The 25,966-nt window shown below is 38.2% G+C and overlaps 1 protein-coding gene across 2 annotated transcripts in view; it reads right to left on the reverse strand.

Annotated features, from left to right (window-relative positions):
• Window positions 1-2,523: 2,523 nt before the first annotated feature.
• The window catches only part of PPP4R3A (protein phosphatase 4 regulatory subunit 3A), a 51,998-nt gene continuing 28,555 nt past the window's right edge, over window positions 2,524-25,966 (reverse strand). The window contains exons 5-15 of one of the 2 annotated variants that reach the window (XM_017857962.1): window positions 21,593-21,670; window positions 21,101-21,217; window positions 20,540-20,656; window positions 17,902-18,033; window positions 17,696-17,798; window positions 15,237-15,395; window positions 9,691-9,860; window positions 7,188-7,330; window positions 6,508-6,698; window positions 5,834-6,060; window positions 2,524-3,772 (exon numbers count right to left, since the gene is read on the reverse strand). In XM_017857962.1, coding sequence (XP_017713451.1) covers window positions 3,662-3,772; window positions 5,834-6,060; window positions 6,508-6,698; window positions 7,188-7,330; window positions 9,691-9,860; window positions 15,237-15,395; window positions 17,696-17,798; window positions 17,902-18,033; window positions 20,540-20,656; window positions 21,101-21,217; window positions 21,593-21,670 — 1,548 coding nt within the window. In that variant the 3' untranslated portion in view covers window positions 2,524-3,661. Of the gene's footprint in view, window positions 3,773-5,833; window positions 6,061-6,507; window positions 6,699-7,187; window positions 7,331-9,690; window positions 9,861-15,236; window positions 15,396-17,695; window positions 17,799-17,901; window positions 18,034-20,500; window positions 20,657-21,100; window positions 21,218-21,592; window positions 21,671-25,966 lie in introns of both variants that reach the window. The other variant, XM_017857961.1, reaches the window with a different exon arrangement.

Below are 25,966 nucleotides of genomic sequence, written 5' to 3' on the forward strand. Positions count from 1 at the left end.
CTGAGACAAGAGGGTTGCTTGAACCCAGGAGGTCAAAGCTGCAGTGAGCTGTGCTCGTCCCACTGCACTCCAACCTGGGCAATGGAGTGAGGCCCCATCTCAAAAACAAACAAACAAACAAACAAAAAACACATGTAGAAACCAAGACAAAGATATCAAAAAAACTGGTTGGTAGCTAATGCTGCCTCAGTGTCAAATAATAGAAAATGAAAAAGGATTCAATGAAACTGCAGGTAGGATGTCACTTATACCAGAGCACTTTCTTTGAAATGGTAGGAGGCAGAGGAAATTAAATAAACAAAAGCCCATCTGGCATCATGTTGAAGTAACCACTATTTCCTCTGAGTCCATGGAAGAACCTTTTATCCAGGAGACTGAAAAGGGTCAAGGAACGTTGTCTCCAACAAGAACTATTTGAAGAAACGACATCTGACTCCAGCATTAGCATACTTAGCTGAAAAGAGGAGCGCTACAGTTTTCTTTCAGATTTATCATTCTACAGAGCCAAAATAAGATATTAAGGCTAAAGAAATAAATATAAAACTGAATTAGCATTGGGAATCACAACATACTGATGACTCATTTTCTCATATGCTCTCAAAGCCCCGGTGTAACGGTAGATGATAGTCCATGCATAAAACTGTCTATCATCTTCCTTGAAATAACATTGTCAGAAAAAGTTAATATAATCTGAATAAAAGAATTTTGAAGGCCTAAATTTTCCTCCAAAAGGGACTCTGACAATGCTGTTTTAGCAATTATTTATGGTTAAATACTACAAATCTGACAACCTGAAAAAATTTCCACTTAAATCTTCCAATTTAAACCTGTTGTCATTCTAATCTTGTAGCCTTTACAATGACCAATTGTTAAATTAATTAAGAACAAATAGTAGGGAATGTTTTCCCCTGCTCCATGCCTCCCCTGCGTTTCCAAATTCAAAAAGATTGACTTGTGAATTCGAGTTCTGGGAAAAATTAGATGCAAGATCTGAGTATAATTGGGCAGAAAAAAAGAGACACATCATTCTATTAAAAAGATGTCAAAGTGTTTCCTGCAATAATTATAAATCCTTTTCAGAAACTGTGGAGTTCACTCTGGGAGGTGAAAATGTTTTCATTTTAAATACTGCAAAATGACCAAAAGTACCAATTGGTGTCATTAAGGTGGAGAATAAACTACATTCATGTCAGTTACCAAGACAGTATCTATGATTAAGGGTTTAGACTTTTGGTCAGGCACGATGGCTCACACCTGTAATCCGAGCACTTTGGGAGGCCAAGGCAAGGAGGACCACTTGAGACCAGGACAACATAGGGAGATCCCGTTTCTACAAAAAAAACCCCAATTAGCTAGGCATGGTGGTGTCCCTTTGGTCCCAGCTACTTGGGAGGCTGAGGCAGGAGGATCAGTTGAGCCTGGGACATCAAAACTGCAGGGAGCCACGGTCATACCACTGCACTCCGGACTGAGTGACAGAGTAAAACAAAGTATGGATTTTTAAATTATATGGAACTGTGTGAAGTGTTGTATTTCTAGCAATTTCTTTCTAACAGTATTCCTTCATAAGATGACAAGCTATTTCTAACCTCATTTCTCCTACTGTGTAGGTTTTAGGAACACTTGTGTCAGGTTTCTATTCCAGTAACCATAATCACTAATAACTAAGGGAACACAAAAGTCCATCAATGAAAAGTCATCTCTTAACTATGGAAGGCCAGCAGTTAATATACTGGACCACAAAGTGAAAGTAAGTGATGCTTCTTCCCTCAATCTAAGAACCTGCAGAATACCAAGACAAGTGTTTCAAGAATCACCCAGAAAGGTCAGTTTTAAACTGTATGTTTAAGGCAGAAACATTACTTGACATGGGGCTTTCTAGGTAAAAAAGGAAGACGTAATATAATTGGCTTAGATCCTAAGAGTTTTTCTTCTCTTTATTTGCAAGATAAGTTGATTAACTTCAATTATTAATAACCAAAACTTGCACCTCTGAATTAGATCTATACTCTAGTGAGATATAATCTCATAATTATGCACCCAACGTTTTTGTTGTTAAAAAAAAATTAGCCAATAATAAAACTTTTAATGACTGTAGCAAGTTGACACTTTCTGGTTTTCTATCCAACTATTCAATATAGTCTTGTTTTTGGTACCACCATTAGAATTTACTGAGGAATAAACAAGACAAGATAGAGAAGCACACAGTGCTTGCTAGATACTCAGTTAAAGTATATGATACTTAAAATAACATCCTTTCCAGGATATGAAGTTTTACTCACATTTGAAAATATATTCTTAAGTTCTAAACTCCTTACTTTAAAAAGTGAGGGTAAGTAGCGTTATTTTCATTTTCCTTGAAAGAATTTGATCACATCTAAGACAACAAAAATAACCTATTTAAAGGGTGATGGTCCTCTGGCCAGGTATTTATTTAGAAACCACCACTTACAAGTCAAACTGGTATTCCAAAGGGAGTAGTTAAAAACAAAAACAAGAAACATACAACTAATACAATTTCTCTTACTCTTCACTTTTCTTTTATTATTCAAAAGTCAAATGTTTTAAATCATCCATCCTCAATTTTGATTTAATGTACCGTCATTTCCCCAAGAAAAGAAATTTCAGAATCTCTTTGGAATACTAATTTCATGTTTCTAGATTTAACAAAACTGTTGAAGTTTTAAATTCCACTCTATTTCCCTGAATTCTCAAGACAGTTGCTGATGTAAATTTTAATATAAAATATTTAGTCACAAAATAGTATTGCTTTTGTATGCACATAGTTGTAAGATTACTTTGCTTTTGTCAATAAAAACTATACCATCTTTCATAAAACTCTAAACAAATTAAGAACTGTGATGTAGAACAAAAATTACACATGGTAAAACAGGTACCAGCACAACGTTAGGTTATATTACATCAAAAAAAGTTTTAATGGTCCCAAATATATATACTCAACAACTAAGCATACACTCAGGGGAGGAAAAAAAAAATCAAAAACAAAATAAAACAAAAAAAATTATGACACAAATGACCACATCTAGAATTCCACTCAATCTTTAATCAAGTAGGGAGAAATCCCCACTGAAAAAAAAAAAATCTGCAGTTTGAAGGGCAAAGGGAACAGATAAAAAAGAGGAAAACTTTATATTCGCCCCTCCCCCAGAGGTTTTCCAAACCTGTTGTAGTTTGACTAAAATGTTCAGAATGTATGATTTTAAAGGCAGGTCTCTTTATACAAAGAAACTGCTGGCATTCTTAACTAGTGAAGAATTATGGCAGAAAAGCCCCTTCTTCTGAGTCTCAAACATGGTCCAAGAAAGCGTATTCTGATTGTAGCAACTGACCAGTCAATCCAGAGTTCCACTTACAAAACCCCTGCCCTGTTGGCTTTTTGTTTCCATTTCCTTCCCTGAGAAAAGGGCAATGTGTGGTCCAAGCTGGAGAGCTCAAAGGCTTAAGTCTTTCCCCTAAATGTATGATATCCCCTCCTCCTGCTCCATGGAATTGGCACTTGATGAGCAGAAGTCAAGTGTAAGAGGCTGATCTGTGTCAGTCATTCACAAGAGACCACTGCGCGTTGTTGTGGATTTTGTATGGGGGAGGGGTGAAGAATCAGTTTTTTTCAACAGGTACTGATCCTAGGCCGTTGCCATTATTATGAATCAAATTTTGCTTTCTTTGACAATGGTAACGTATCTTCCTTATCTTCATCCTCATCATCATCTTCATCATCATCAGGATAATCCACCAGACCCACGAGGCCTCCCTGTTCAGAAATAAGGATTAAAGAACAGAAAACAAAACATATTAAAAACACCGGTGTTTTATGGCTGGAGAAAGAAAACAGATCCTACCAACACAGTACATTTTTTTTCAAAGTCGGAGTCTCGCTATGTCGCCCAGGCTGGAGTGCAGTGAAGTGCAGGAACCCACCTCCTGGGTTCAAGCAATTCTCCCTGCCTCAGCCTCCCAAGTAGCTGGGATTACAGGCGCCCACCACCACGCCTGGCTGATTTTTGTATTTTTACTAGAGACAAGGTTTTGTCATGTTGGCCAGCCCGGTCTTGAACTCCTGACCTCAGGTGATCCACCTGCCTTGGCCTCCCAAAGTGCTGGGATTACAGGTATGAGCCACTGCACCCAACCTAAAGCCAAAACATTTAAGTAGTTTATAATCCTAGCAAATTACCCAGGAGTTAGAAAATGAATGAAAAATATTTCAAGACTGAATAGCACATTAAAAATTTTTTGAACATAAAGTCTAAAATAGTATAAAAATGAGACTGAGCGTGGTGATGCATGCCTATAATTCCAGCACTTTGGGAGGCTGAGGCAGAGGGATCACATGAGGACAGGAGTTCGAGACCAGCCTGGCCTTTTAATTAACAAGCTGAAACTCTGTCTCTAATAAAATTACAAAAATTAGCCAGGCGTGGTGGTGCACATCTGTAATCCCAGCTACTTGGGAGGCCGAAGCACAAGAATCGCTTTAATCCGGAAGGTGAAGATTGCAGTGAGCCAAGATCATGCCACTGCACTCCAGCCTGGGTGACAGACTGAGACTCTGTCTCAAGAAAAGGAGAAAAAAAAAAAGTACTAAAATGAAAGCTGCAGCAGATAAAGAGACCACCAGAAATGAGGGTAGACAGGCTATTCTATTAGAAGTTAGGAAAGCAGTTGTACCTTGACTCTTCCTCATCATTTCATCTGGGTGTCCTTTTGGCCCTGCTCCTTCACCAGAAACCACTGCCCCTTGCTTTATTTAGATGCTAAGGGAAAAATTCATATTGCTCTGCTCTCAAGCATGTCTCAGATTCACTTCTTAGCCATTAGGACTCTACAGCTCACGCCAGAAAAAAAAAGACTGAATGGGCATTACATGTCTGATTTAGATCAGTGATTCCCAAATGCCAGTCTTTTAACTGCTAGTCTGCTAGCCCAATAATCAATATATTATGTCTCAAAAGAAAAGAGTGGTTGGCATAAGGAGCCCACCAAAACTGGTTTTATTCGGAGATTCCATGTTCTCTACATTTTTCTTATTAAGATTTTGTTCTTTTTTTTTTTGACGGAGTCTCTTTCTGTTGCACAGGCTGGAGTTCCATGGCGCCAATCTCAGCTCACTGCAAGCTCCGCCTCCCAGGTTCACTCCATTCTTCTGCCTCAGCCTCCAGAGTAGCTGGGACTACAGATTAGCTGGGACTACAGGAGCCCGCCACCACGCCCAGCTAAATTTTTGTATTTTTAGTAGAGACGGGGTTTCACTGTGTTAGCCAAAATTGTCTTGATCTCCTGACCTCGTGACCCGCCTGCCTTGGCCTCCCAAAGTGCTGGGCCCTTATGAGCCACAGCACCTGGCCTTGTTCTTTTCTTATATGAAATGTTAGTGACAGTAAATGTTTAAGTTTTCTTAAAAAAAAAACCATAACTGGCAAAGTCAAGTCAGAAGTATTCAGATATTTAGATTATTATTTCCCCACAAAGGCTTTATCTCAGTATTAGTTAGGAAAATTTATTCGAGAATAACTGAAAACCTTAAACATTTCTGTAAATGTTCTGACATACAAATTTGAAGTTGCAGTTCTAAAATGCAAAATACCCAAGTGAGAATTCACACTATATTCAGACTTTTGCATTGGTCATAAAAAAACTTTCAGAAATTTCTCAACATTTATGTAAGTTCAAGTGGTGGGGGGTACTCATCCTCTAGTTCACATATGTTAAATCAGTTCTAGGTGGCAGTAACCAAAGGGAATCTTAGTAAAAATTATTGTTGAGAAAGCTTAAATCGGGGAAAAAAGGGGGCAAAATGGGAGTCAAAATGTACCTTTGTAGTAATAGCTGCCGTCTGAGATGTATTTTTAGGTACGGATCCAGGAGAGCCTGGAGATCCTGGGGATCCAGGTGATCCCGGAGAACCAGGCAGATTTGTTGTAGATGACTGGCTGGTGAGGTTAGTCTTCGTTCCACTGGACAGGGAAAGCTTGAAACTTGGGCTTTGCCGTCCAGAAAGATTTGTTTTCAGAAGCACTTCCTTTTCCTCACTTTCTTTTACTAAAAATGAGAATACTGTCAATAGTTGTCCCTCATACTCATTCTTTTTAAAATTTTCCCAAATGAGGTAACACTAAAATGCATTTAACTAGCTTACTCCACTGGGTAGAAACACTGAAGTTCAATTTATAAATGAAGCTCACCAAAACACTAAACAAAATTCCATTCACTGGATCTTACTCCAGAGAAGTGAAACCCTCAAAATCATATTCAGTATCGCTACCCTTCCTGAAAGAGTATATTCCTTATTCAACTCAAATTAAGAAAACTTAGTCTATGCCTGCACAACACTGCTATTCAGTCACATCCCATAAAGCAATGGAGTCTTTAAAACTTATGCCATCACACATTCCAAGCAAATATTAACTAATCATTTTGTCAAGAAATAAGAATAAATCTAGAGTGAGAAAGCCTTAATTTTCTCTTGCCCATTTTTTTTCAACATACATTTCTTCCTTTCCATGAATTTACTTATTGGATCCATAATATCATCATCATTTTTAGTTTTGTCAGATGGAGACACTACAGCTTCTCCATCTTCCATGTCATCTTCATCTGTGTTAAACCACATCTCTTCTTCATCTTCTAGTGTTCTGGCATCTCTTCGATATCTATGATTCCTCAAAATGGAACGCATACTATGAGCAGAGAAGACAGAGTAAATACAATCATATATGGACTTAATTGTACTGTTACATATCACTTAATAAACTTAACACAGGGAATTAACAAGAAATTTACAAATATTAAAATATCAATGTAAATCCAGGTATTTAGATTAATGTACACAATTTTAAAGATAATTTGTAACCTTAGTAACTTGTAAATTCAAAGCAAGTAATATAATGCTCTGATTTTATTTTGAACACATGAAGCCTCACTGCCACTGTTTGGTCTTTTTGTTTTTTTTCATTATCTAGCTTGATACATGCCTGAGGTATTATACTAACAACCAGCTAAATCTTCAGGGAAACATTTATGCTGACCCTCACAGGAAGCTACAATTTCTATTTGCTATCTGCTGATTTCCCAGTTCCTTGTCAAGCCAAATAATATCAAATAAACAATAAAGCCACTACCACACAACTTGATGTTGAACGAATATGTTTAAATGTATGGTAATTTACCTGTCAAGTTTGGGATTATCTTGCCTTTCTCTTTGTTGTTCAAATCTCAGTTTTAATCCTTTAAATGTCTGTACATAATCTACATCTTCCAGTGCTTTCCAGTAATTTTCAATTACATGAGCAGTTAATGATTTTATATCTTCCTACAGAAAAGAATAGTAATGAAAAAATGATAGGAAAATGTCATTTTAGCAAGATGAGCTTAATTTAATAAATTCATACCCACCAAAAGTAGCTTAATTTCATATAACATACATTGGCTACTATAATAGTCCCCAATTTATCTATGGGTCTTTTTTTTTTTTTAGATGGAGTTTTGCTCTTGTCGCCCAGGCTGAAGTGCGATGGTGTGATCTCGGCTCACTGCAACCTCTGACTCCTGGATTCAAGCGATTCTCCTGCCTCAGCCTCCCAAGTAGCTGGGATTACATGCATGCACCACCATGCCTGGCTAATTTTGTATTTTTAGTAGAGATGGGGTTTCTCCATGTTGGTCAGGCTGATCTCAAACTCCTGACCTCAGGTGATCCACCCGCCTCTGCCTCCCAAAGTGCTAGGATTACAGGTGTGAGCCACTGCGCCCAGCTATCTATGGGTCTTTACAAAGTAAATGCCCAGGTCTTGCCCTAGGTGATTCTGATTCTGATGTGTGGGCTGGGTATGTGTATTTTATTTTTTTAAGAGATGGGGTCTCGCTCTGGCACCCAGGTTGAGATATAGTGGTATGATCATAGCTCACTGCAGCCTTGAACTCCTGGGCTCAAGCAATCCTCCCGCCTCAGCCTCCCGAGCAGCTAGGACTATAGACATGCACCACTATACAGGGCTAAGTTTTAAAGAAAAAATTTTGTAGAGATGGGGCCTTGATATGTTGCCCGAGTTAGTCTCTAACTCCTGGCCTCAAGCAATCTGCCTTGGCCTACCAAAGTGCTGGGATTACAGGCATAAGCCACTATCCCTGGCCATGGACATTTATGTTTTATTAATCAATTTTTATTTTAGGTTCAGGGGTCCATGTGTGTATTTGTTATATGGGCAAACTGCCTGTTACAGGGGTTTGGTGTATAGGTTATTTCATCACCCAGGTAGTAAGCACAGTACCCAATAGGTAGTTTTTCAATGCTCACCTTCTCCCACTCTCTACCCTCAAGTGGCCCTGGTATCTGCTGTTTTCCCTTCTTTACTTCCACGTGTACTCAAAGTTTAGTTCCCACTTCCAAGTAAGCACATACAGTAGCCATGCGTATTTTAAAAGCATGTCACAGGCTGGGTGAAGAGGCTCATGCCTGTAATCCCAGCACTCTGGGAGGCCGAGGTGGGCAGATCACCTGAGGTCAGGAGGTCGAGACAAGCCTGGCCAACATAGTGAAACCCTATCTCTATTAAAAATACAAAAAGTAGCCAGGTGTGGTGGTGCATGTCTGTAATCCCAGCTACTTGAGAGGCTGAAGCACAAGAATCGCATGAACCTGGGAGGTGGAACGTGCAGTGAGTCAAGATCATGGCACTGCACTTCAGCCTGGGTAATAGAGACTCTGTCCCCACGCCCCAAAAAGAGCATGTTACAGAAAAGTTCTGGAGACGGATAATAGTGATGGCTGCACAACAATGTGAATGTATACTTTAAAATGGTTAAAATAGCAAGTTTCATGTTATGTATTATTTTATCCCAACTTTTAAAAAAGCATGACATCCACGTACTATGGTATGCACCTATAGTCTCAATTACTTGTGAGGCTGAGATGGGAGGATCATTTGAGCCCAGCTGGGCAACATAGCAAAACCCTGTCTCTAAAAAAAACAAAACAAAAAGCCATGCCAGATAAATTTGCACAGCATCAATGAGAACCACTAGCTCATAACATTACTAGAGAATAAGGAGTATTATGAAATTGGTCTTTAGAAATGTGTAAGCTAAGAAAAATGCATTCAAATGCTTATCTGTCAAGTGTAGTTTTGCTTTCTTAAAATGATTACTGTGACCATCCTACAAAGCAGCAGTCCCTAACCTTTTTGGTTTCACAAAAGACAATTTTTCCACAAACTGGGGTCAGGGTGGGGGGCGCACGGTTTCGGAGATGAAATTGTTCCACCTCACAGTTAACCAAAGGGTTCATGCTCCTAGGAGAATCTAATGCTGTTGCTGATCTGACAGGAGCTTGCCTGCAGCTTACTTCCTGCTGTGCACTGGTTCCTAACAGGTTATGGACTGGTCCACCGCCAAGCGGTTGAGGACCCCTGCTATAAAAGATTTGTAACTGCTGAGAGGTAAGACGTAGCTTGAATCAAATCTCTCACAGGCTGTTGGTACTGTTTTTTTTTTTTTAAAAACTCTCCAAATATTATATAAGGAAGCTTATATATTATATGAGGAAATATTATTATAAGGAAGCAAATACTATATAAGGAAATATTATATAAATAAGCCAAAATACTAGGTAATGCATATTCAATTTTCTCAAACAATTAAAACGAAAATTCTAATTAAAAATACAGAACGTACCACTCTAATAAATTCAAACATCTCTATTATGGCAGAGTTCATCAGATTGTAGCGGGATCCATTGTTGAGAAATGCTTTGACTACTGGTTCAAACAAAAAACTTTTCATTATATAGCGGTTGTAAAACTCATCTTTTAATCCAATAATCTTTCTCTTAAAACGGAGGGCACCTGAAACACAGAGGCATTGTTGTTTAAATCACATACCACGCTTCCATACTTTAGACTTACCAAACAAAACAAACCATCAAACCAAGAAAAACTATTTAACACATATCAACAATTATTTGTGATGTTTGCACTTCTGGAACTGTGAACCTGAAGATAAGGATTATGAAAGTGTTATCAGAAAAATGTCTTCTAAAAGTAGTATATGTCATCATAGAACACAAGTCTTAGAAAGCCAGAAAAATCCTGAAAATAAACCAGTTACTAATGACCAAAATGTAATTTACATCTAAAATAAGAGCTAAGACAAACGAATGAACCTATCACACTACTTAAGATGAAAAAATTCAACATGACCTTTTATATCCACCTCAATAGAAAATACCAGTGTTTTATTAGGGCAATCCACTAATAATTTGATCTTCAATATTTTTGGACACTCTTATTATTTTGCATCGTAGTTCATGGAAATTTTATTTATTTGTAGATGTGGCTGTCGAAAGGCCATAAACCCACAAAAATCTGCGTGACCCAAAATTTGCCTTGCCATAGTTTAGAAATAAATTTAGAGGATATTATTTAAAATGTGGTCCTCTATGCTTATTGTAGCGAGTATGCTTTTTAATTTTTTTCTAGTTTTCATTTTCATAATTAATTAGGCTTTAACTTACAGATTAAAAGGTATATTTACATCTTGAGGTATGGGGAGTTACTGAAGTCACCATTCGTCAAGACACAAATATACTCAGACAGCTAGACTTCAACAAAGCCCTCTTTACCTAAATGGAATTATCAGTAAGTTAATGCCCCAGTTATTGTAAACAGTGCAAAAAAGCATACTCACTTCATGCAGTCACATCGTCTTCGGTTGGCAAGATTAAATATTGTGTTTGTATTTTGGTTTCTTTGGAGATCATGGAAGTGGCTCGTTAAATTGCCAATTTGCTATTAATCAAGTCCTTCATGAGCAGGTAGCCAGGCAACCATGCTGACACGGTTTCTGGGTGGGAAGGCAGAGGAGTAAAGCAGCTCAATTTTTCTTTAGTTGGCAGAAAAGAGGTCCACAAGTGAATGCCCAATTAGGTACAGTTATTAACTGCCTTAACAATGCAACTTATTTAAGAGTGTATCTTTCTTAAGAAACACTCTGGGCAGGGAGTTTCTAAATAGTTTATAGAATAATAATTGCATTTTATTTTTTAAACTACTGAATATTTTAAAACATAATCATGGTGAACTAAGACATTTTAAACACTAAGAGGCATCTTTCTGTGTGATAAGTCAAAGCCGAACAAGGGTTTATTTTCCCAAAACAATATTTTCAGTTTGTATTTTTAAGCTTATTTGACAAAGGAACTTACTGAGGCATTTCCATTTGTTAGGAATAAAAATCAGTACTTTAGAGCTCATGCTAACAGACCACATTTTAAACTTGTAGTAATTGAGACAGGAGTATTACTATTTTAAGAATTTGTACTCCAACTTTGCGGGCTTTGTGGAGACTTGTGTCCTACCATAACACACACACAAACGCACACACTGACCCCTCTTGTCTGATTGTAATTCCTAGGTGAGTGAAAAACTCTTTTCCTGAAATGCACTAAGACAAGGGAATGCAGATGGGCACCACCGCACTTCTTTAAGAGCACTTCTATCCAGAAACTGCTGGTGTAGATAGAATGAGGTTCTAGTGGTCTTTTTGTTTCGGTCCTTATTTCCATTTGCGCTTACATTTTTATATCAAGAACTTTGTATTATTACCACTCAAATCCATCCCTTAAAAGAAACCTGCATCAAAAATATCCAACCACTATTCTTTGCTGTTGAGTAAAAAGCTGCTTTCAAAATTTTACCAGTAAGATCTAGGAAGTCAAGTCACTCCAAGTAGAGTGGAGAAAGCTTTCAGGACAGGCCAAGTTGGCATTGCCACTGGATTTTCAATGTAAAGCACATTCTGCTTCCACTCACGTCTCTAACCTTCATTAACATTTCCAGGAACCTCATGTGCTTAGTTTCAACCATCTCAAAAAAACATTATTTATCTGTACTTTATAAAACGTGAGATTCCATGTAATAAATTTGTGACTTTTTACTTTGTAACTAATGATAGAATAAATGCCTCTACAATAAAGCTTTATTTCATTCCTTTTTAAGATTTCCATGTTTTTTAATAAGAACAACAAAACACCCTCAAACAACATAAAAGTATGAGCTAAAGGGCTATAATGTAAGATCCAAGGAACTTAATAAGGCCAAGGAAATTGACAGATCTGATACTTAGCCTATAAAGACTGAGTTTAGAAAGGATTGCTAGACACACCCACATACTTAAGTAGCTGTCTTTAAATATGACGAAGTATACTAATTAAGCAGCAGCAAATATAAAAAAATTAAAAGCTCCCTAAATTCCCAAACTGTTACATTTAACTGCTCATTACTGTCTGCATTTATGTATGTGCATCTAAACTTAAATATCAATAAACTCTCCCTTAAAAAATACTACACCTAATACTTCAAAGTACACTTTTTTCAGAAGAACCACAAATATCTTAAATTTTCTCAAATTTATTTTAGTTCTTAGATAGCTTTGATAAAAACTCCTATTGCATACTATAAAGCCAGTTCTAAAAAGCTTGTTCCTAATGACAGGCATCTCTGTTAGGAAGATACTTACATATCAACCCTGGGAAGAGAGGTACACCAAGAAGTCATTTCAAAGAGTTAGGTTTAACGATAACCTGACTCAGTTTGGAAAATATCAACAATGAAACATAACTAAGATTTTGCTAACATAGTTTCGAACAATAAACTTTCATTTACTTAAAAGATTCTCTCCATAGTTCTCATTAGATTATGAGAAATTTTCTTTGTAATACTGCAAGCAAAATAATGAAATGAGGAACTGAACTAAAGAAAAGTTCTTTCCTTTCAGCTGCATTGTCCTGACTCTCTTTAAAAATGACCAAGTAGGCTAGGCGCGGTGGCTCACGCCTGAATCCCAGCACTTTGGGAGGCCGAGGCAGGCGGATCACGAGGTCAGGAGTTCAAGACCAGCCTGACCAACATGGTGAAACCCCATCTCTATTAAAAATACAAAAATTAGCTGGGCGTGGTGGTGTGCTTCTGTAATCCCAGCTACTCAGGAGGCTGAGGCAGGAGAATTGCTTGAACCTGGGGGGTGGAGGTTGCAGTGAGCTGAGATCGCGCCATTGCACTCCAGCCAAGGCGACACAGTGAGACTCTGTCTCAAAAATAAAAAAGAAAAGAAAAAAGAAGAAAAAAAGACCAAATATACTTTGTCCACACTTTTTTTATCCAACTAACATCTTAACTGTGTATTCAACCAAGAATGCAATACTCTCCCATGACCAAGACACAATTCAAGTTACCACTTGGGTGAAATTTTTCATCTGCCTCATTAAATTATAACGAATTATTTCCACTATGCATCCAAACACCCTCAATATAGTGCTTATTACTGTTGCATTTTGATTTTCACATGACTCTCTCCTCCTAATGAACTGATTCCGTTGATGGCCAAGTCCAGGTCATAACCATCTTCATTTTCCTAGTACACCAGATGTAAGACAGTAATCAAATCTAAGATGCCACTGATTGAGCTACCAATTATAGTGACATGCCATGAACCCATTTATGCTAGAGGTTGCAAATTTTTTTTTTGTAAAAAAAAAAAAAATCAGACCTGGGTGATGACCTTGAGCAGGATATAAGTAACTCCCACAAGCTTAGCATTCCAATAATGGAACACTAGGCATAAATAGGTTAATTGGAAGACTCATCTTGATTTCAGAAATAATGTGTAAAAATGCACATTTTTTGAATCAATGAAATATAGTAGTGTTTAATATGTTTGGTAAAATGAAACTAAATTTATTCATTTATTCAGTTTTTCCATTCTGTTCTCAAATTCCCTTTTCCACACTTGAACAAAACTCTATTGTCAACATAAAAGAACAAGTCAAAGAGCTATAAGCTCCCCCTCTAACCTTGGCCTTGGTGTTCTCACTTTTCTGTGATAGGTATATGAGAAAATGAATATAATATTGCCCTGATAGGAATTTTAATGTATTTTAAAAGAAATCAACATTGCTTTTATAAAATTTATTATTATTTTTCTTGGGTAGGGGGACAGTCTCTCTCTGTTGCCCAGACTGGAGTGCAATGGCGCAATATCAGCTCACCGCCACATCCGCCTCCCAGGTTCAAGCAATCCTCCTGCCTCAGCCTCCCGAGTAGTTGGGACTACAGGCATGCACCACCACACCCAGCTTTGTATTTTTAGTAGAGACGGGGTTTCACCATGTTACCCAGGTGGGCCTCGAACTCCTGACCTCAGGTGATCTGCCAGCCTCGTCCTCCCAAAGTGCTGAGATTAGACATGAGCCACTGCGCCTGGCCATTTATTTATTTATATATTTTAAATAAATTTTAATTTACAATTATTTCAATAATATGTAATTATATGATTTAAGGATTTAAAAAAATCAATTAAGCAAAACAATTAGAAATGAAGATGAGCAAAAACGGATATATATTCAGGCCTCTAATTAGTGCATGACTATGACTGCTTAAAACAACAACAAAAAACACTCAAACTTACCTTTAAAAACCAAAAGGCAAAAATTAAATTACCAGCAGAAATCTCTTACAGAACCTCTAAGGTGCCCCTAAATTTGGTCTAACAACTTACCAGTAAGGACCACTTACATACGGAAACTCATTACCTGAGATGTCTGGCTGCTGCTTGATAAAGAACATTCTGAATTAACCTATTTTCAATTCAGAAACATAGTTTTCTCTAACAAACTAGGGTCTTAAGAACACTGAAAGTCAATTTTTGAAAAATTTATGTCTAAGAACAATCTTATTATGAGACTATATTGCTCTAAAAGAGCCTACAAATGTTTTCACAAATGTCCACCTAGTACATATTTTAGGCTTTGTGGGCCACATATGGTCTCTGTAGCATACTCATTTCCCTCTTCTCAGGTCACCTTTTAAAAACATAAACATGTTTCAGCTTGTAGGCTGTACAATCATAGGCCACGGGCTGGATCTGGCCTCAGCTGTAGTCTGCCACCCCTGCTATAAAATATCCAAGGTAAAATGATCAATGGTGCTGTTTTAGTAATGGAATATAACACTGTAGATACATTCTACTCCCTTACTGTATATTGAGTAAGAAGAGAGTCAAGAAAAACACCTGCTCAGTGTGGCAAACCTGCATAATCAGTGGCAGAGCTAGTATTACGACCCAGATCTCCTGACTTGTAATCAGTGGTCTCTTCATTTGGGCAATAAGATGTAAAAATACCAACATGACAATATACAAAGATGATAAATAATTCTAACACTTACATAATGCCAAGAAAGCATGCTTCGAGGCCATAAGAACTAGCACTCTCCGGAGGATATCCTTATTAATAATGTAGTTCTTTATGTGGTAGGTATGGTGCTCCACACAAAATGTTAACAATTCCAATACAAGTGCCAATAGTTGGGCAGTCTGAAAATCATCTAAAAGAAACCAAACACAACTAATTATATTTAATGACTGACATTTTTCCTTTTAAAATATAAGAACTCAAATTCTAATCAAGTAAAATCCCTTCTATTAACCAAAATATATTAATTTTAGGGAGGAGGAAATCAGCATTTACCAAATTCCTAACATGTGCCAGAAATGGTGCTTTACTTTTTTTATTTAATTTTAACAACCCTACCGGGAATTGGTTTCACATTATAAGCCTATTAAACTACCTAGACTCAAGTTGGAAAAGTTAGTAAGGCAGAGTTAGGATACAAATCTAGAGTATCTGCCTTATTTCAAAATTCAAGGACCCTCTACCAAGTATCTTAGCATGTTCTCCAACAGATATACTATATGAGGTTCTGCCAGACACCGTGTCATCTTTGGTGCAATGACTCTGTCTCCCTGTTCCCTTGATTCCACAGTGTGTTTTGTGCCTCCTTTACTACTTGTAATGAGTCTATACTGAATTATAATAATTGAATTATCTTTACTCCTCACCAGGCAGCAAGCCTCTGAAAGGCTTTTTGTTCATTCCCCCACATTTGGATTATAACACAGTCCTTCCACAAAATCACGATGAGTTCTCATCTTAATAAAGGTTGGAGGAATAGAACATGTGGTTTGGAAAGAAGCCTCAAGCTTTACCCTGATATGAATAAAGCAGGTAAGAAAAATGGACATTCACATTTCATGAACTTGATTCTGGAGTTACACAAAAAGTAAATTTAACATATATTTTATGTGAGTGCTATAAGTTAATTATGCTATATTAAGAATTCAAGGCTGGGCGTGGTGGCTCACACCCATAATCCCAGCACTTTGGGAGGCCAAGGCGGGCAGATCACTTGAGGCCAGGAGAGTTTGAGACCAGCTTGGTCAACATGGTGATAACCCCGCCTCTACTAAAAATACAAAAAATTAGCCAGGCATGGTGGCGGGCACCTGTAATCCCAACTACTCAGAAGGCTGGGGCAGGAGAATTGCTTGAACCTGGGAGGCAGAGGCTGCAGTGAGCCGAGATCACGCCACCGCACTCCAGCCTGGGCAGCAAGATTCGGCTCCAAAAAAAAAAAAATTTCAAACAACAAAATAATATCTTTATTCCTAAAGCTTAACTAAGCAATTTCCAAATGAAGACCTAAAACTACCTCCTAAATTAAACACACACACATATGCGTTAAAGCTCTAATGAATAAAATGCAAAAATAACAAACCTTAACATATCTTTAATATAAATAAAAGTAGCTTAATACTGTGCAAAAATCCTAGCTCTGTCTATACATCTGGAATATAATTTAAAATGAATTTTTTCATACCTACTGCCTTCTATTTCACCAGTGTAGATGCAAACTGAATACAAATATTGTTCAACAAAAAATTATCTTATTTCTTTTACATGTTTCTGTTACCTGATTACAGTACTTTTAGGGAAAAAAAATTTTTTTTTTGAGACGGAGTCTCGGCCGGGCGCGGTGGCTCGGCGGTGGCGCAAGCCTGTAATCCCAGCACTTTGGGAGGCCGAGACGGCGGGATCACGAGGTCAGGAGATCAAGACCATCCTGGCTAACATGGTGAAACCCGTCTTCATACTAAAAATACAAAAAACTAGCCGGCGACTGGCGGGCGCCTGTAGTCCCAGCTACATCGGGAGGCTGAGCCAGGAGAATGGCGTGAAACCCGGGGAGGCGGAGCTTGCAGTAAAGCTGAGATTCCAGCACTTGCAATCCAGCCCTGGGCGACAGAAGAGAGACTCCGGTCTCAAAAAAAAAAAAGAGATGGGTCTCCAATCTGTTGCCCAGGCTGGAGTGCAGTGGCGCGATTCTCGGCTCACTGCAAGCTCCGTCTCCCAGGTTATGCATTCTCCTGGGACTACGTGGCCCGACACAACGCTACCTAATTGTTTTTTGTATTTTTTTAGTAGAGATCGGCGGTTTCCACATGTTAGCCAGGATGGGTCCTCAATCTCCTGACCTCATGATCCATCTGCTAGGTCTCCCAAAGTGCTGGAATTACAGGCCCTTTTAGGGAAATTTTATCATGAACCTTTCTTTTCAAAATACATTATTAACACTCCAGGTTGCTTTTGATAAAAACAAACAAACAAATTATTAAGACCTCTATGTTAACCTGATGGTTTGAACTTTCAAAGACTACGACTTTTTAAAAGGTGTGTCCTCCCAGCCTCTACCTCCCACTAACTGCCTCCTAACAAGATTACTTAACACCAATTTTGAATTCAGCATTCAAGAACAGAGAACTTAACTACCAACCTGAATTAGCTTACCTTTACTAGGTTTGTCTTCTGTTGTATTCGCTAGTAAAGGAGCAGTGAGAACATGCATACAGTGCTTGTAGAAGAAACCCAGAAATTCAGTCTTTTCTGTTTTCTAAGGAATCAAAAACATTTCCATGAACTTTAACCACACTGGTTCCCACCAGCAATACACAATATACTAGCTATGAAAAAGAAGAAAAATGCTCATGGCTTACATTGGCAGTGGCTAGCATATTCTCCGGGTCAACTAAAGTTCGAAGCAGGCCCATAAGTTGGACTGCTCCTCCAAGTTCAGGATCTGTATCACAAATCATATGTTCTATAATGAGGTTGATGAGCAAAATATCCTGGAGAGAAAAAACAGATATACTCAGAATCACTTATTATGAGAGAATGGAAAAAGCAAAAACTAAGACACATACCACAGCATTATACCTAGGCTCAAGGTGTTTTGTTAATTGGAAAGTGAAATGTTTAACTCAGTTACCTGATAGGACATATGACTGTTTCATTCCCCAAAGTGTGGTACAGGGACATAGCCCTAAATATAAATTTCTTGTCTATTATCTTTAAATTCCTCTGATTAAAGCAAAAGCAAGGTTTTAGTTTGGTGATAACAGATCTTTACAACTTTCTAATAACATAATCTACCTTTTGAAGAAAGCCAGTGGGTTTTATGACCATAGCTTTAACAGTAAGAATATTTAGGTAGGATTTACAACATCATTCTACTTTCATTGCTTTTATTTTTATCTTATTTTATTTTGAGACGGAGTTTTGCTCTTATTGCCTAGGTTGGCGTGCAATGGCTCAATCTCGGCTCACTACAACCTCCACCTCCTGGGTTCAAGCAATTCTCCTGCCTCAGCCTCCCTAGTGGCTGAGATTACAGGCATGCGCCACCATGCCCAGCTAATTTTGTACTTTCAGTAGGGACGGGGTTTCTCCATGTTGGTCAGGCTGGTCTTGAACTCCCTACCTCAGGTGATCCACCCACCTGGGCCTCCCAAAGTGCTGGGATTACAGGCATGAGCCACCGTGCCCAGTCTATTGCTTTTATCTTTATAGAGTCCTTCTATTTATGGCCAATGATATATGTTCTCCATTTGTAAAAGTGACATAAAATTTCCTTTTAAAATAAATTTAGGAAAAAATTATCTGAATGTCTGAAATTGGAGAAAATGAGACTATGGTATTTAGAGAGTGCAGAGAACAAATGGATTATACACATTCTAAATATCAAAGAAAATAGATGGCTGGTTTTCCTGAGGTCCTATTATGACTGGTATTCCTCACCTAAGTAGTAAGTAAGCTTGAGAGGGATTCAGTGAGAAAATCCCTGCTCCTGCCTATGTGTATGCAAAGGCAGGATGGACAAGGGATAGAGAAAATGGAGACAGTAGACCGAAATGATGATCAAGAAGAGTGGGAATCAAGAGTCCTATTGACTGAAATGTTATTCTGCTGCAAAACAGAAAAAAAAAAGAGTCCTACTGTGTGTAAGTATTTTGAGGTATATCCATACATGTTCCCATGTTCAGATCATGTAAGGTTAAGGGGACCAACAAAAGCCTTTATTTTCAATAATAGAGATACTTTGGTTCTAGCAGAATTTTTTTTTTTTTTGAGATGGGGTCTGGCTTTGTCACTCAGACTGGAGTACAGTGGAGCAATCATGGCTCACTGCAGTCAAACTCCTGGTCTTAAGAGACCCTTCCTTCTCATCTTCCTGAGTATCTGGGACTATAGGTGCATGCCACCATACCTAAGTTTTAAAAATTACTTTTGTAGTAAAGGAGGGTCTTGCTATGTTGCTGAGGCTGACATTAATATTTTATAAAAGAAAAACATGACATAACATTCAACAGTTTGAACTGGTGCTTTTTTGCACCTATCCTGCACTATACTTTAAAAATAAAAATTTAAACCTAACAGTTACATGGCATTCCATTTTTTTTGACATCACAATACATAAAATAGGATCTTTTCAAAAAGTAAGACAGTCTATTTTCTTATTTTGTAAAAATACCACAGGCTGGAATTCTAAACAGATTTTTTTTTTTCCTTAAGGGTGCTTTTTTCCCCTCCTCCCTTAAGAAGGACCTAAAGGCAGAATATCTTATTCATTCTTATGTAAAAAGTTGCTTCCAAATTGTTATAGGAGAAGCAGGAAAACATCAGAATCATTGGTTCAATTATTTTAAAATAAAGGAGAAGAGCACACACATTTAGTGCTCTCAAATGTCACGCACTACGTGATCCAGGTGCACCCTTCACATTACCAGGATATATTCTCTATCACTTTAAAATATGGTATATCTCAGATGCTAACATGTGAGTGTTTGTGAACAACTAACAGCTTGTTCTCTATGGCGAGGCAGTAAAGAAACAGCACCCTACATATTTTAAGGGACTGTGCTACATTTCTTCATTCTTGACGATTTTGAGAATCTACCCTAAAGTCCATGTTTTCCTAGGTAACTTACTCATAATTCCCCAGATACAAGAACTGATTGACTAAATGATTTAAGTAAGACAACATAGCAAGTTGACTTCAGAATTAAAAAAAAAAAAAAAAAAACCTAAAAAAAAATGACATTCACATTTTAAAAGGCAATTTAAACGAACATAAATAATTTCTGTAGGACAAATTGATAAACTGAGACAGGAACAAATTTAGGGGAACACTAACTCATCTGATATTATGGCTACACTTTTCCCAAACAGCAACAATTTAAATCTTAAAAGTGAATAATAAAAACAGTTATAGCTTCCTATGTATAAATACTTACTATTAGTACAAATAATATTTACCTTGCTGGTTATTTTTTGCTCTGTTAACTTCTTACTTACATCATCATTCTGTTGTGCCTCCTGCATGACAAACTCTCGTACCATGGATGGATTATATTCAACCAAGTATGAGAATATATCAGTAGCAGCACTTCGCACCTGTGTATCATCCATGCCCTGCAGACAAAAAGCATTTATTTCTCCTATAATTATAAAAATATGGAACCTATAGCTATGTAAATATCTAAACCTAACAAAACATATGAAAAAACTGCAATGTAAAAGAAAGGTCAAAGAAATTCTTCTGCATATAAAACTCTTATCGTATGGATAAAACTGTATTTTCTAAATCATGTATTTTTGTTTGCCTTTCTATTTTAACATTTCAGCTAATAAGCTGCAAAGCTGACAAATTATCATTAAATTATGGAAAATTCCTTTAACTGCATTCTTTTAATACTGTGTGAAAACTGTCTAACATTGCAATTTTATAGCTTCATTAGCTTAATGAACTACCTAAGATTAAATATTGGCTATAATAGAATATTTGCATGTTACATTAAAAATATTAATTTTGGGATTAAAAAATGGTAATTAAAAATGAGGAGACACAAAACTTACAAGGATGACTTCTAAAGCTGGTAATATGCCCATGTTTGACAAAGTCTTGAAAAAAGCATCTCTGTTTTGAGGCTGTAGCGTTTGGGAAAACGCACAAAATTCTTTTAAAAAGTTAACCTGAAATTAGAAAAAAGGGTAAGTGATATAAAAAGTTTTATTTATTTATTTAGACGGAGTCTTGCTCTTGTCGCCCACACTGGAGTACAACGGCACGACCTTTGCTCACTGCAACCTCTGCCTACCAGGTTCAAGTGATTCTCCTGCCTCAGCCTTCTGAGTAGCTAGGACTATAGGCGCCTGCCACCATTCTTGGCTAATTTTTGTACTTTTTAGTAGAGACGGGGTTTTGCCATGTTCGCCAGGCTGGTCTCGAACTCCTGACCTCGTGATCCACCCACCTTGGCCTCCCAAAGTGCTGGGATCACAGGCGTGAGCCATCAAACCCGGCCAGTGGTTTTATTTTTATGCCTTTCATAGTATCTAATTTCTTACCAATTCCTGTCTTTTTTCCTCATCTGTTGCTTCATCTGTTAGTTGTGCAAACAAATCCGTCAAAAATTTTTCATCTTCCTGTGAAACAAAGGACAAATGCAGTTATGTTAATGCTAAGATTGTACTAAAATATAATTTCAGGACACTTTAATATAAATGGCAATAACTGAAAAAAGGAAGGTATTGGCAATGCTGTCTTTTTATTTTCTTAAAAGAAAGAAAAACCATACTATTAAAGTACAAAATTCTGTCAAGGTTCTATTTTCTAAGCCTATTTAAAGGCCAGGTAGTAACTATTTTGAGCTTTGTGGCCCATGTGATCTCTACTACGAGTACTCACACCCTGGTCCAGTAGTACGAAAGTAGTCACAGACAACTGTAAATGAATGGATATGGCTGTATTTCAATAAAATATTATTTACAAAAATAGCAGGACCAACACTTGCTGACTCCTTATTTTCATAGGTTTTATAACCTTAACTTTTAAAGGACAGGTTCTACAACCTCTCAAATGAGAATGAAAATGAAGACAAAGCTACTTTAGTGTTTTAAAGATACAGAGAACGACTCAATTATTTAAAAGCAAAATTTAGAACTTTTGTTTTACTTCATTTTATAATTGAGACTTGGATTTTAAAATTTACCCAAGCCCAATTAAGGTGGTAGAGCCTTCATGATTGCCCGGTCAATGCTTCTCATCTCTATTTTTTCATTGAGATCCTGGCTTTTGTTTTGTTTTGCTTTTTGAGACAAAGTCTTGCTCTGTCACCCAGGTAGAGCACAGTGGTGCCATCTCGGCTCACTGCAACCTCCACCTCCCAGGTTTAAGCAATTCTCCTGTCTCAGACTCCTTAGTAGCTGGGACTACAGGCACACACCACTACGCCCAGCTAATTTTTGTATTTGTAGCAGAGGCGGGGTTCTGTCATGTTGGCCAGTCTGGTCTTGAACTCCTGGCCTCAAGCAATCCACTGGCCTGGGCCTCCTGAAGTGCTGGGATTATAGACATGAACCACCATGCTCGACTAAGATTTTTTTTAAATTACATACTATCTCAGCTAGTGGAAGTAGATTCAATACCACTCTATCCCTAGACATGCCTCACTCTAAATACACATACACATGGATGTGTATACAAGCTCCCACTAGATTACTAGCTCCGGAATTCACTGTTGTGAGTGCTCCAGAAAAACCTTCTGTGGCACTAAGTTAGTTTGGTTATTCGCATCTTTACTTTTTCTAAAATGTCGAAACAGGTCATACCTCACTAATATGATCTTGACCACGTTTGTTACCCAAATGGCATCCAATTTCAAGATACATCCCCAATACACTATATTCTACCAAATGGATATCAAATGGTTAAAAAAGATATTCTCTGAACTGCTGCAGTTGGGGGTACAGAAGTAGAGAAAATAAGAATGTTTATGGTACTACAAAGGAAGCAGTCAATGGTAAGAGGGCGTGATATTATGTATGCATGGGGCTACACAAAGTGGGCAGGAACCTGCATTAAACTATACCTCAATCACTTCTTGCCAAAACATTTGTAAAATGCTACAGCCTTCACAGCAGCACTTTGGATAGAAATGTCCAGCATCAAGAGAAACAGACGTATTGGCAGCCAATATTTTACACAGCATATTGCAGGGAAGCAAAGATTTAATAACTTGAAATTATTCATACTTAATGAATAAAACTGGCATTTTACATGTACGAAGACCAAGAAAACACAGAAGTGACAAATCCCCACATAACAAAAACAGAACCATATGGAGCTGAAGAAAAGGATCAGGAGAACTCAGTATTTTAATTCATACTTTTCCTTTTTTTGGCTATCACTGGCTAATACTTTAGAAATACAAAATTTTCTAAACAGGAGCAGACATATGATTAAACATACTGCTTTAGATGTGATGTGTGCTATCAAGCAGCTCTTACTACGTTTATTGTCTTCCTTTCTATACTTAACAAATGCAGGTTTCAAATAATTATTTTATTTATACACCTGAAGTAAAGTCTTAAAAGATCTTCCAAGTCACATTACACTTATCTGCAGCGGTGCGACCTTGGCTCAATGCAACCTCTGCCTCCCAGGTGCAAGTGATTCTCCTGTCTTAGCCTCTGGAGTAACTGGGATTATAGGCATGTGCCTCCGCATCCCGGATTCAAGCAATTCTCCTGCCTCATTCTCCTGAGCAGCTGGGATTACAGGTGTCCACCACCACGCCTGGCTAATTTTTGTTTAGTAGAGATGAGATTTCGCCATATTGGTCAGGCTGGTCTCGAACTCCTGACCTCAAGTGATCTGCCCATCTCAGCCTCCCAAAGATCTGTTATTCTTACAATATCACAGGCATCAAAGAATAAAAAACAACATGGGTGTGTGTGTGTGTGTGTGTGTGTGTATGCATGCAAATAATTCTTTCTTTGTACTACATAAACTTATTGCTTTGTTGAGATAGGGTCTCATTCTGTTGCCCAGGCTTGAGTGCGGTGGCATGATCCTTGCTCGTGCAGACTCAAACTCCTGGGCTCAAGCGATTCTCCCAACTCAGCTCCCCAAGTGGCTAGGATTATAGGCATGCACCACCGTATCTGGCTAATTAAAAAAAAAAACAAAAACTTTTTTTTTGAGACAGAATTTCACTCCTGTTGCCCAGGCTAGAGTGCAATGGCACGATCTCAGCTCACTGCAACCTCCGCCTCCCAGATTCAAATGATTCTCCTGCCTCAGCCTCCTGAGTAGCTGGGATTACAGGTGCCCACCATCACGTCTAGCTAACTGTTGTACTTCACTATTAGTAGAGACAGGTTTTCGCCATGTTGGCCAGGCTGGTCTTGAACTCTTGACCTCAGGTGACCCACCCGCCTTGGCCTCTGAAAGTGCTGGGATTATAGGCGTGAGCCACCACACCCAGACCCAGGCTAGTCTTTAACTTCCAGGTTCAATCGATCCTCCTGCCTTGGCTTCCCAAAGTGGTGGGATTACAGGTGTGAGCCACTAGGCCCAGCCTATGTAAACTTCTATTTCAGTTAGAATAGACCGATTCACACATTGGGATGACACAGTAAGAGGTTTTCTAACTTTGAGGGTGTTACAAATGCAAATTATTGTCTAGCTCTCAGAGACTTCCACTCTGTTTTGTGCGGAATTCACCACACTGCACCCTAGGGGACTGTGATGCAAACACCCTAAAACACCAGATCAGAGAGACTGGGCATACTGTAAGAAAAAAAATCTACATTTTAATAAGCAATTATCAACAGATACTTTTAAAAATTCCCATGAATCTTACATCATATTAAACACTTTCTTTACATGCCTGACCTCAGTTAATTTTCAGACAACTTTACAGGGTAGGCATTAATGTCACCATCCTTCAGATGGGGAAACTGAAGCTTTAAGAAGTTAAGGCTGCCCAACTCATATAGCTACTGAGAGTTTTAAGTGACAGACGGAGCTGAAACTCAAATTCACATGGGTTTAACTCACCCAAAGGCACACTCCCTAGCAAAACGTGGCTTTTGGTAGGGATACATGCAGTTATAATTTGCCTCCTCTGCTACATTCCCTAGACCCTGAAACTGGACCTTTACTGTATCATTTTCTGGGATTTTTACAAATTCGCCTTAAATTTTATTTATTTGGTAGAGACAGGCCACAGCGCCTGGCCCACAATTCTCATTAGAATTTATATTCTGTATTTAGTGACATTTCTCTTGGCTTTGTGCTTCACTCTTTCCTCTTCCAATCTGTTCTATTCTATGCATAATTCATAGAGTAATAACCCCAAAGTTCAGCATTCAACCATTTCATTAATGTTATCTTCCTGTAGTTGAGTATGGTGGCTCACACCTGTAATCCCAACACTTTGGGAGGCTAAGGTGGGAGAATTGCTTGAAGCCAGGAGTTTGAGACCAGTCTGGGCAACAAAGTGAGATCCATTCTTTACAAAAAAAAAAATGTTAAAAGGTGGGTATGGTGGCATGCATCTGTAGTCTTAGCTAATTGGAAGGCTGAGGTGGGAGGATGACTCAATCCCAGGAGTTCAAGGTTGCAATGAGCTATGGCTGTGGCACTGTACTCCAGCTGGGCAACAGAGCAAGACCCCAACTTTATTTAAAACAAAAGAAAAGAAAAAAGTCAGGCTGGGCCCAGTGGCTCACATCTGTAATCCCAGCACTTTGGGAGGCCGGGTCAGGCAGACTGCTTGAACTCAGAAGTTTGGGGCCATCCTGGGCAAGTATGACAAATTCCATCTCTACAAAAAATACAAAAATTGGCTGGGGGTGGTGGTGCACACCTGTGGTCTCAGCTACTCAGGAGGCTGAGGTGGGAGAATTGTTTCAGCCAGGGAAGCGGAGATGGAG

The sequence above is a fragment of the Rhinopithecus bieti genome, unplaced genomic scaffold (genome assembly GCF_001698545.2).
Source record: "Rhinopithecus bieti isolate Rb0 unplaced genomic scaffold, ASM169854v2 scaffold_41913, whole genome shotgun sequence".
In the NCBI taxonomy this organism is placed as follows: Eukaryota; Metazoa; Chordata; class Mammalia; order Primates; family Cercopithecidae; genus Rhinopithecus; species Rhinopithecus bieti.